The sequence below is a fragment of the Dermacentor silvarum genome, chromosome 2 (genome assembly GCF_013339745.2).
Source record: "Dermacentor silvarum isolate Dsil-2018 chromosome 2, BIME_Dsil_1.4, whole genome shotgun sequence".
NCBI lineage: Eukaryota > Metazoa > Arthropoda > Arachnida > Ixodida > Ixodidae > Dermacentor > Dermacentor silvarum.
In genome coordinates, this window is record NC_051155.1 from 230,870,277 (window position 1) to 230,883,081 (window position 12,805).

Consider the following 12,805-nt stretch of genomic DNA (forward strand, 5'->3'; position numbering starts at 1 on the left):
CCAGCATCGTAACCCAAAACGCCGAGACGGCCGAGGAAGTGGCCATCGCCCTGGCCACCCTTGATCCGGACTGCCATAGCATCGTGAGCGATTCCCGCACGGCAATCAGCAACTACATCAAAGGTCGTATTTCAAAACAAGCGCTACGCATCCTAAACCAAGCCCCTCACTCACTTGAGAAGCAAATCACTCTCGTCTGGTTCCCAGCGCACGCTGGCGACGTACATCCGCACCTCACCAACCTCAACGAGGTTGCACACTCCGTAGCACGAGGCCTTGTCAACCGTGCCGGAGACAGCGCAGGTGCACCCGCGGAACGCGATCGCCTCACCAGCTACAACGACCTCACGAAATCATTCTATCTTAACAGAAGAACCTTCCCCATCCCTCATCACAAGCTAAACAGAGCACAGGCAACCACCCTTCGCCTGTTACAGACAAACACGTACCCCTCACTAACACGTTACCACAGGATCTACCCGGACACCTACCCTAGTAACATTTGCAAGATCTGTAAGACTGAGGCAGCATCGCTTCCCCACATGCTATGGGAATGTAAAAACCAATACCCGACAAATAATACCGTGACCCTCTCGTCGAGATGGCACGCCGCCCTGCGCAGCTCCCAACTCGACGACCAACTCTGGGCTACCCAGCAAGCCTGCGAGGCGGCGAAGAGGGTGTTCCTAATTAAGGTCAGGAGACCTATACCGTGACACTGAAAAAAAAAAGACAGAAAAAAAAAACAAAACAACGTACCCGGCACGACTTGGCGTAATATTGGAGTAATATATAGATGTTCAGAGTCCATCGGAAAGCGGGACGAAAATTTCATTAAGTACAGAATTCAGCATCGGACGTTCGGTTTTAATCGAAATAGGCCACTACTACAAGAGGATTCGTAACCATAAAATTGCCAATCCAGATCGAAGCGAATGAACGTTCAAGTGAAATGTGAATACCGCACTTTGCACTGCGGTTACTTTCTATACCTGTCGCTTTCGCGGCAATTCACAATATGCGTATACCTATACTTTGCTCGTGCAGGCTCTAGTAAACGCACTGCGACCGATATTTGGACCAGTGGAAAATTCTAAATCGTCGAATGTCAAATTTTATAAATAGAACAAGATATATTATACAGTACACTCCTGTATTAATATGTCATATGTCATATATATGGCATATGTCATATGTATATAGCATAACAATATATAAGAATTCAGCACATGTTTCATGTACAAAATCGAACTGTACCTTCCCTCTGTGCTTTCCGCGCTTTAAGGCATATTTGCCGATGGACTCCGACATTGAAAGAAATTGGACACCACTGTGACGTCACGAAAATTTGCGAGCAAATAACTGGCTGGTGCATCTGTACAAATTCTCTTTCATTTGGAAAGCGGTGTGTTTTCTCCTGTATTCTTAGATTGGAACCGGGGGACAGCAAAAGCCATGCGATTCGCGCTCAAATTCTAGAAAATTCGCACACTTCGTGACTATCCTGAGTAGGGGTATGCGAATATTCGAACATTCTGAATTTAGAAAGCGAGTCAAATAGCCCCTGCTATTCGTTCGAGACTTCACTATTCAAGGTTGTCGAATATTCGTTTCTGTCGATTATATAAGCGATAAAAACACTTATTGGAGTATCGAAGGAGAAGTAACGACCGACGTGAGGAATGTTCCGAATGATTCTGCGGCAGGATTGCTGCGGTTGTTGAGCAAGGGCACCTGTTTCTGAGCTAACCCACAATGCAGAGAGCCCCTGCTGCAAAATTTTCATTCATTCAATAAAGATAGCTCACTTTTCGGCAGCCTACACAGAAATTTTTTCCGATTTATTATTTGGCCACTCTCACAGTGTTTGCATCCCTTTAAAACAACGTGCACTCATGTAGCATTACAGTTCTTTTTTTTTTTTCAGCGAACACAACAATGTACGAGAGGGCGCTGATAAGTAATTTAGTCTTGCCCAGCAAAAAAAAAAAAAAAAAAAAAAAAAAAAAATGTAGCTAGGAAGTTTGACTGTCATTCCCCCGCGATTGTACACATTCCCCCACTTGCGACATCTGTCCTGCAGCTTTAAGACCCTGCATGCAAATAAACGTCTTCCGTCTGCTGGTGTAACCACTCATTTGCAGCTTTAGTTGACGCCAAAGCCCTCCAAAACACTCCCAAATAGTTGTCCCTTTTGGTGTTATTTTTGGAGGGATTGGGGAATAACTGAGTCAGAAGAAGCCAGGTTGAGTGAATAGGGTGAATGTGGCATCACTTGAAAGCCTAAGGAGGTCAGTTTTGCCATTGTTTCACCTGCGGGATTCATGCCGGATTCATCTGCAGATTTCATGCGACAAGATCTTTTTTTCCAAAACCGCCGCCGATGTCTGCACACGTTTTTGTTCTCTTTCTGTGAAATATTCTGTTCAGTTGTCAAAATTCTTGGTATACACTTTGCTAATTTCCAAGTCGTCGTGGTTAATGGCACCAACTCTGTCACGTGATATTCTCCGATATGTAGAAATGCTTCTAGCTGATATTCGGCGGTCCTCCATGATCATGTCAAGGACAGCTTTCACATTTGCAGACACAGAGACAAAAACAGGCCTTCCACTGGGATTCTCACTTTCAACACCGAAATGGCCAGTTTTAAAACTGGCGACAAAACGTTTAACGATAGCACATGAAAGGCCACTGTCGTCCAAAGTTAGTGGCCCTTCATCATAGGTCTATTTCGCACGTGTGTCATGGACAAACTTGGTTATGATGATATATCCTCTTCCACACTGAGCTTTTCTTAATTAAGGTGTTTCCATGTTCGCTTTGGATCCGAAAAATTGAAATAAGCTGCAAACACACGTAGCTGTCCATTGAATGTAGACAAATTGGCCATTATACCCAGCAACTTATCGCTACCTAGCTCACTGTCTTTCTGTGTAAGACCAATACTTATCAACATACCCTCGTACGTGCATCTGGTAACATGCTCTTCCCTTATTTGATTACCACTGTCATTGACATGGTGCCCCAGATAAAGTAGTTGTTTATCCTTTACAAGCTCCAAAATTGTCAGTACGTCACATTGTGAACATTACTACAATGTATATAGTTTTTTTTTTAATGGCCTCCCCTCAAACTTCATATATTTTTTGTTTTAGAAATGATAAAAAATATATTCGATATTCGACTCAATATTCGGTTATCGTTTTTCTCGAATATTCGTATTCGATTCGACTGGAAAATTTCGCCATTCTACCACCCCTGTATCTCAGCCCACTTGCTGAAAACGAAACGAAAGAAGGCCTTGAAAGCAATGAAATATGCAGCCTAGCAGGAAATAACATGCTACCAGTGAATATGGCGTTTCGCTAATGAATGAACAATTATATTCGTCTGAGTTCATTTCAAACATAAACTGGTTACAGTCAAAGTGAACGTAATTAAGCGAAATTAAGAGTTTTCGGCCGTTGGAGATTGAAAGTGTACCGGCCTTGCCGGCTTATCTGAGCTGGGCTAAACATGCAGCTAACTCACCGCTATATGCCCAAGGTATAGGCTACGAGGGCGCAATAAGCAGTTAGCATACAAAGTAGCTCTTAACAACGAGCGCATACATCGTTCGCGGGGCGTTGAAAGGCTGTTTTTCGTGAATATCTTGTCACAGAGCCAGCATCCTGGAATGTACACTCAAATAAATGGATTCCGCGCACCTTGCAGCTTCTCACAACGCGTGCAGCGGTTATAGCCGGTGGTTATGTGCAGGCTTCAGGCTATATATAGCCAGGAAGTGTGATGCGTAGAACGGATAGCCAGCGGTTTGTGTTAAAAGAGAAAAGGGGAGATACCATCCTTGTTGACCTTTGTTTCAGGGTTCCAATGTTACTAACAGAGGTGGTGCAAGGTAGAGAAATGCAGTCATCAAATATTATGTGTCGTTGTCGCTCTACGTCGCTAATCGGGGATACTTGAAATGGGCCAGGGAGATTTCTCCTTTCTTTATGGAAGGCGCCATCGTTCTGTAGTGGGCTTTATTACGCCGGGGACGACAATCGGATGATGGTGCAGTCCTCCGTTAGTGCGCTTCCCTGGTCGTATCAAGTTGAATGTGAAATTAGGGCACGCGGCTCTATATGCCATGCTGGCGGCGGGCGTCAGTCTTCGCTTCACGAGTGTACAGGGAGACGACAGCTCCAGTCCGTATTGTGTGCACAGAGGCGATGGCGCTCCGCCACACCGCTGCGCATGGTCCGGACGGACAAATAATAATGAGAAAAAAAAAAAAAGGAGGAAAGGAATGGGGAATAAACGTAGGCAACGGCCGAGGAACGCCGTAGGCGCGTTCACGTTTCCAACGAGGTCCTGTGTACCCAGCGGCCAGGTGAATCGGCTCGAGCGAGGGACAAACACAGCGAAAGCGAGCCGCGAACTGCGCGCACGGATAGCCGAACCGTATACTGCCGCTACGCGCCACGCTGACCCGCCACCGACAGTGGGCTCGCGGACGCCGCCAGAGACACACGCTCACCAAAGAAGGACGACCATGCGAGCACCGCTGCTGATTTGCGCGGCCCTCACAGGTATGCATGAGTCTCCCTTTACGCTAACGCATGCGTGCCCTTGAAATGCATCATTATCTATACTCATTGCTACGCTAGTATACGAAAGAGGCGAACACCAAACGGGAGAGGGGTCGCAACGTAACGCGTTCACCTCTCGCGCTGCGGAGTGTCATGGAGTAGGATGTCTTCAAGTGTTATTAATTAATGTCTTATTTGGCTACATCGACCATCGATCCTTTCGCGTCCCAAAAGAGTGGCTCCTCGTACTGACATCCGCATTCCTTACGGACAGAAAAGGAGGCATTGCTGGTAACACAACGAAAGACAACTATGTCCCCTCCCCCCCTCCCCTACTCCACTAAAGAAAGGGCGATGCTTATTTCAGTAAACAGTGAAATGGACAACGTTTAACGTTTATGCATAATGGCGTGACAAGGGCAGAGCAGTTATATTAAAAAGACTTCAGGGATCGATCTCTACATCTTCCTGTACTCTTCTGACAACCCCACTATGCCCGGTGCCCAAATGACCTGAGAAAGTACAGCTGTTGCAAGAGAAAGTCCACAAATGAGGCCCTACGCTAGTATAGGAGCATAGGATGCAGTAATATTACAGTGCAGCAATGTCTTGCGTATTGTACGTCACAAAGACTTTGTGGATGTTGTGTAGATAGAATAGGCAAATGGAAGGCGAGGACAATGCGTTGTAGCACTTTCCCTGTGGTTAAAAGTGTACCGTGGGGAAATGACTGAACTATATGTAGACAAAGCAATGTCCATGAAAATGAAAAGAATACCATCCACTAAGGAAGCCCATGGGTTCCTCAGAAAGACCGCTTCGCAGCGGCGAAGCTGTCGTCATCAGCAGTGAAACTGCCTTTCTTAGAAACCTGTATAGCTTTCTTTTATAACTTTATGGTGCATTCGGGTAAGATTCTAATTTTCGCCTTTTATGAAACTTCTTTTGCCTGCGAATTTCTGTAGAAGTTATTTCTTATTTGTATATTCGAATGGAAATCTAACAGAATACGGGATTGAATAATTTTATCAACTAGCCTAGAGGCAACCCGATAGACGTATTCAAAGAGTCATGAGGGGAAAGGACTGCCGTAATTATTCGAAGGTTACAATAAAGACACGCCTTGCGGATATTTTAACATTCCTTTTTTTTTGTTAGTCTCCTGAGCTAAACATGTCTTGCCATGTGCTTTAGTAAAACATTTTCTTGGGCGAGTTGGTTCATAACTGAGAAGAAAAATAGAAGCGCGAAAGAAACCAGGACGAGACGAGTACACAGGACTGGCGCTTGCCCTATGTGGAGAGGCTATATTGGGCTTATTAAATATTAAATATTAAATAAACAAAGGTTTATTTCAGTGACCCGTGTTTACACTCTGTAAATAAGGTTAACTCCTTATTTGAAAGGTGCCCAGATGAGGTACTCGCAAATCTGAAAGGTGCACAGATTTGGTACTCACACACGCATAACCAAGCCAAAATATTGTTTCTGCCTCTGTAACTTCGCGCGCACGCTTGTCTCTGTTTCTGCTGACAAAACTACGCTTTCTGAACCGCTTTTTTCTCAGTGTAGTTTTGTCAGAAGAAACAGCGACAAGCTTACACGTGAAAGTGTAGAGGCAGTAACAATACCTCGGCTTGGTTAGGGTTTTTGAGCACCCAATCTGTACACCTTTTAGATATGAATTTAACCTTCTTAATTAAGAAAGTGAATCACGCAAGTAAAATGGCGACACTGGGTCGCCGGAGATAATCCTTTGTTGGTAGTTAGCGCTCGTTTGTAGTGTCTTTCTTTTTGTCCGTCTGTGTGTTTCTGCACTACGATTTGTCATGATGTCTAATCAACAAGTCCAAACAGTCATAATTTCGAAAGGACCGACGTTTTTTATAACGTAATTATATATAGTACCAGAGGTAGTAGTATGCGGCTGACGCAAGGTGCAGCTAAAATGTGATAAAATCTGACTCTCTTTTGTGTCTGCAGCCTGCTGCTGCTGGCCGGCCGGGGCTCAGGACGACACAACAGACGCGCCGGACGTTGCCACCGACCAGCCTCCACCTGCCACGACACCCCCGCCGCCGCCGCCGCCGCCACCAGGCATCAACCCGAATCACTCGTATTACCCGCCCAGCTACAGACCTCACTTCGGTGGTTATAACCCTAACGGGTACTGGAACCGCTACCCTAGCCATGGCTACTATCCTCACTCCTGGTCGTACCGACCTCCCGCCTATCACCCGCCTCCCACCACATACGAGTGGTGGAGGCAGTTCAACAGGAGGCCTTCGTTCGAGCACGGTGGCTGGAGTGGTGGTGCTGGAGGCCAAGGTTACTCGCCGTCAGGCTGGCTCCGGCTACAGCGACAGCTGGTGGCAGCCGTACTACGTGGCCGTGGGCTACTATAGGCGAAGCAGCTACCCACCTCAAATGGGCTCTAGCTACCCGCCTCAAACGAGCTCTAACTACCCCAGCTACGGTGGACACTACGGCGGTTACGGCTCCGGTGCCGTTTACCCATATGTTAGCGGTAATGACAAGTTTGGCTACCCGTACTACAGGAGTGGATATTACGGAGGGGGATTGTACGGCGGGCAGAGCGGTTACGGTGGAGACTACACCCGCTCTTATGGCTGTTATTCTAGTGGCTGCGGAAGTTACGCACCCTCTTATCCATACAGCGGTGGCTATCCGTACAGCGGTGGCTATCCGTACAGCGGTGGCCATCAGTACAGCGGCGGCTATCCGTACAGCGGTGGCTATCCGTACGCAGGGGGTAGCTATGGCAGTTACCCGTACTCTAACACTTACGGAAACTACCCTTACTACGGTATGGGTTATGGAGTACAGCCGAACTACGGAGGTGGGCATGCTTCTTACGGAAATGGTCATGGCACATACTACGCAAGCGGTAGTGGCCAAGTAGGTCACCCCTCTTACAGTACTGGCTATTACAGTCCTCAGAGCTATGGTTACGGCTATGGGTATGGATATCCGTATTATAATCAAGGTAGCAGCTACAGTAATGGCTACAGAGGCTATTCGACTGGAAAGTACTCTGGTGGTGGCTCGTACCCGTACGGAGCTCATTATAACCGCTACTACCCAGACTATCATCGTCACTATTACTATCCAGGAATGACTCGCGGCTGGTACGACTGTACTTACTATCCCACAGCAGTCAACAAGGGCTACGCAGTCTCAGGATCTGAAGGCATAAAACAAAAAGTTGACCTTACCAAACAGAACACCGAGAAAATAAAGAGGACGTTCACGCGAAGGTCTATTAGGGATTTGCTGAAAAGCTCTGAATACGCCGTCCCGGAGACCAGGAGGGCGAACGATCGGGGTCCTATGTTGGACCTCTCAAACGATGGTCTCGGCGGTGGTATGACACTTCTATCCCAAAACAGTGCGACGAAAAAGGACGCTCCCGCCGGTCTGTTTCAGACTACGGATAAGGCGAGGTCGTTGGCCAAGACAGACGGATCCAACGACAGCGACCAGCGCATCACGTCCGAAATGGTGGAGAGCTTCGAGAGGAGGCTGACCGCTATGAACCGCATGTTCGAGGAGCTGCTGACTCCTAAGGACATGCAGGAAAACGGCGAGTACTTCACGAGACGCATTCGGACGTACCGCAGGCTGCTCGGCCAGATGCAGCAGAGTGGTATGGGAGTCGGCGTGTCACCGAACGACGTCTATTCGCAAAACGTGCTGCGCCGGCTCAAAACGCTCGAGAGCGAGTTGGACGATCACCGGAGGAGGGCGCTGCGAACTCTTTACCACGCCTTGACCGACTCGGACCTGACGGTGTCAGACAAGCTCAAAGTACTCGCCACCGTGTACAACTTCGCTAAAGGTGACATGAGCGACGAAAGCGACGAGGGTGCCGAATCTATAGAAAGAAGCGTGATCTCGCCTGAGGCTGAAGCTGGAAAGGCATCTGAAAATAGTAACTCGATGACAGATGCAGAGGTGAAGCAGTTTAACGATAGGCTGGATAAATTCTTGGAACTTATACGGAACACGGAGCCGTCGACCTCTGAAGAAGGAGGCGAAGGACGGTCCGACGCTTCGGCTGGAGCTTCGAAGTCCTCGTCCAACAGCCTGGAATCTTCAAGCTCGGAGTCGTCGAGTTCAGAGTCTGACAGCTCCGGTGACCGGACAAAGTTTGAAATCAAAGGATCGGTCAGCTTGGCGGTTGATGTGGAAGGAAAGACTGACTTTGGCGCTGACAGCATTGGTAATCTGATGAAGACATTACTGTCCTGAGGGCTCAATTTCCGTGAACGCAGAGTACTTTTTTTCTAATAAAGCCGATTCTATGCCTTTATTTCTATATATTCCTATATCGGTATTTCTTTACAACATTTTGTTATAGGTCTACGCTGCATGAAAAAAAAAAGTCATGTTTAGCGCGAACTTCACTGACAACAGAGACCTGTATGGAACGGTATACATCTTGCTCAACTTTTTAACGAATCAAACTTGGCTCTACGGGCACTGAAAAACGAAATATTCACATGACACAAGGAAGTGCGAATAAATTGCAGAAAATGGATCCTAGAAAGCCCCGTAGGTTTCGTGCACTGCAACTTACCGCAAATCTAGAAACTCGAGCTCATGTATAAACCAAAAGATACGTACAAACCATGCGAGGCACAAATGTAGCCTTGAGTGTTAGACCAACACAATATACTAATTCGGCACAGCGCATGGAACTGCCCAGACCCATAGCCTATACTATATATCGACAGACCACGAAGACCACACAGACAGAGCCTTATCTGGCAAAGGAAAATTTCTAAGACCAAATGACCACTCTCTCATCTGGCTCGTTCACGACAGCACATCTAACGTACTGAATATAGAAGTCATAACCAGAGGTGTATCCGGAAAGGGAAAGGGAGGGGGGGGGGGCACTTATGGGGCTTCAGGTTTCTTCAGCTATCAGATTTTGATTGTGTGAGCGTGGAGGAAGCATTCATCAATATAACTCATTTATTCGTATTCATTTATTCGGCTGCGCACATGTTAAGTAGCGTATTTTGATTGTGTTGAATATGAACATTCGTGCGTAATCCGCCGGAATGCATTAATACATTTTATTTTCCAAAGTGTGGTGCTTCGGCCTAAATGATGTATTAAGTTTTTATGGGCTATACGAGGAAAGGTAAAATGAAAAGTGCTTAGATGCTTTAAGGTCGCTCTTTAGGCCGGCTTCCAGGACGAAGCCCCACAAGCATCGGAGAACTCCTCTGACTTCGACCAATTACGGTATAAAGGCAAGATTCTCCCATATAGCGAGAAAATAAAGACGATGATCGGAAATCGTCTGAAAATATTTGAACAGTGGCAAAGGGGAGACGAAAATAGGCGACGAGCACACAGGCCCACGTTGTACAGTATGGCTGGCACAGAGCCAGGAACAACTCAGGTAGTCTGAGAAGCATGAATATATCATCTGACCTTCGTGAAGTACTGTTGCAACTGTGCGGCAACTGTCCTACGCGTCTGAAACGAAAAAAAAAAACGAAGAAGAGAGAGAGAGAGAGAGAGAGAGAGAAAACGCCATACTCTATATAATGCTCAGAGTTCTTACGATAGCCGTGCCTGACGCTTCACCTGTACAGGAAGAAAAAAAATTCACGAGGTCTCATATGTTATTCCTAAGATTACTTGATGGCGAAAGTCCAAGTGCCGATGCATTAAATACGGACACATGACGTACACATACCCTTAATTCGCTTAGTCTACTTCGCTAAGTCATCCCTCTTAATTCGCTTAACCATCCTCTTAATTCGCTTAGTCTACTTCGCTTAGTCATCCCTCTTATTTCGCTGAGTCAGCCACTTAATCCGCTTAGTCATCCCTCTTAATTCGCTTTATAATTCACCTTATCATCCATCTTGCTTGCTCACGGGGGTATGAGTGCTTACGGGGGTATGAACCATTGATGATGATAGTTTTTATACCTTTCGTGTCGTCGACACGTTTTCGGTCAAGGACTTTGAAGTTCGACTGAACGATGAGATATACAAGGTTTTCGCCTTAATAACAACAGTAATTATAAATGGCATTGCAAATTTTCCAAGAAATGTGGCACGTCTGTATACCGGTATGTGACATTCTCTACCAAGAGCTGTGTAACTGATCAAGGGAGTGCGCGGCCTGCATCATCACTCTGTCCCCTTCGTGTAGCGCAAGCTAATTTTCTTGATATGTGCTGACGTCACCGCAGGCTCACATAGTCCAGTCGAACCTTTAAAAATTCAGTTCTATTAACAGTTTACTAACATATTTCTTTAAACATTTTAGTAACACTCCGTCAACAATTGGCCACCGAGTTGCATTTGAAACATGGTTATATAGTATACAAAGGAAAACATTTGAAGGACACTTTGTAAATTCCAAGGTGTGTTCGGCGAAAGTTTGTGGCCATTCGACTGACTATGCCATGTATTTTTTTGTGCATTACACTCCCAGCGGAATGTACAAAATTACTCTTCGAATTACTCTTCGACTGCTGCAACGAGACGTCTGACGAAGGAGCGTTGCCGCGCGCGCCGCTGTGCCATCACGTGATTGCTGAGAGAGTGTAAGGGGGAGAGGCCACAGCTGTGGCGGCGCAACTGTTGTATGCACCGCTGTGCCATCACGTGATTGCTGAGAGAGTGTGAGGGGGAGAGGCCACAACTGATACCATTCCAGGGCACGGACGGACGGACGGTCGGCCGCCGCGAGTATGAGTCATTAAATGATATCGCCTTAATAATTGCGGAACAACCATAGAGTGTGTTTGGAAACAAATCTAAGAAGTGTGGGAAGTTGCGTGTTCGAGAAATTATTTAGCATTCCACAGCAGCAGGCAATGATTAAGGAAAACTACTCCATGAGACCAGCATTGCCGCTATGTTTCACAGAAATGGCCTTTGAAAAATTAGTCATTGTCGAACTGGGTCCCAATCGAAACCTGCTTTAGAAGAAAAAAAAAACACAAGTGTCTAGTTACGTTCTATCGAAATGTGTCTTTAGAAAAAAAAATAGAAAAAGTAATTATTTCCTTTCCACTAAAAATTACTGCTAGAAGAAAGTAACTTCAATTAAAATTAAAACGGACTTTATAAAAAGTCACTTCAAATTTTAAAGACGTGCTAATAAAAACTGTCTTTATAAAAAAAGTAACTTCAAGTTTTCAAGACATGCTATTAAAGATTGTCTTCATAAAAAGTAACTTCAATTTATAAACACACTTATTAGAAAGCGTTCTTTACAAAAAAAAAGGCTGTCTTTTGGCATTGTACAAACAAGTGTTATTAGAATGTACATGCAAATTGGGTGTAACTAAGGTCACTTGGAGGTTGTTAAAAATTATAAAGAATGTTAAGAGGAATTTTTGTAAGGGGACTCTAGGAGAGATCTCCACACGTACACATACACACACTACTTGTTCAGGTCTTCGAACCAGTGATAAATAACTTAGCAGCGACTGTCATGGATCTAAAAAGAGAAAGGACGCTTCTGAAGTGACTATAAAGCTATATAAACGAGTATAAAGCAAAAATCACATAACAGGGACGTGTTGACAGGCCCTGTTCAACTGCGACAGATTTACATAGATAGCTGCAAGCCTTAGTGACCCACACAACTCTCGCGTTGACTTGTTAACGCTTGATGGCCTTCTACGCGTCATGAGTGGGATCATTAGGATGGGAGAGAAGCACATGACCGGTCGGGAACAGACGTGCCACGGGAGCGGCAAGGGAAGCGAGATAGCAAATTGGTTTTTCTTAGACGTGGCCTCCGGAGATCGCAACGGCGCTCGTTTCAAGGTGAGTCGCGGTAGGGTCTCGGAGGACACGTTTTGGCTTACGTGTTCTGCACACTGCACGCTAGTGGGCAGTCTGCATAAAAAAAAAAAAAACAATAGACAACAGAAACGCGACCATTATAGAACATGAGAAGCCAACCAGTAAGTATTATGCTAACGTGCTGGACAGTGGCAGTGGAAAGGATGTTAAACGTATAGAGTCGGAGAGTACACGGATAGGCGCAGTGGATGGGAAACCGCATGCGGAACTAAAACGTCGATATAACAAAGTTGAAGGGGGAGCCTCACTTCGGTGTACTCATTACTTCGTTAGAGCTATTGTCCACCCTGCCGACGTCATGGGTCACCAGGAAAGGTGGGGGTTTGCTGTTAGTAACCACTGGGTAAACCGATGTAA

The 12,805-nt window shown here is 45.9% G+C and overlaps 1 protein-coding gene across 1 annotated transcript; it reads left to right on the plus strand.

Moving 5' to 3' along the window:
- Positions 1-4,413: 4,413 nt before the first annotated feature.
- LOC119442850 (uncharacterized) lies at positions 4,414-8,892 on the plus strand. The gene is made up of 2 exons (XM_049662424.1): positions 4,414-4,577; positions 6,561-8,892. Exon 2 carries the CDS (start codon positions 6,768-6,770, stop codon positions 8,847-8,849), a length of 2,082 nt encoding a protein of 693 aa, XP_049518381.1. The 5' UTR covers positions 4,414-4,577; positions 6,561-6,767; the 3' UTR covers positions 8,850-8,892.
- Positions 8,893-12,805: the final 3,913 nt, after the last annotated feature.

Bases quoted from the DNA above. Each gene is read 5' to 3' on its own strand.
- LOC119442850 (XM_049662424.1), top strand. From the start codon at position 6,768: ATGGCTACTATCCTCACTCCTGGTCGTACCGACCTCCCGCCTATCACC.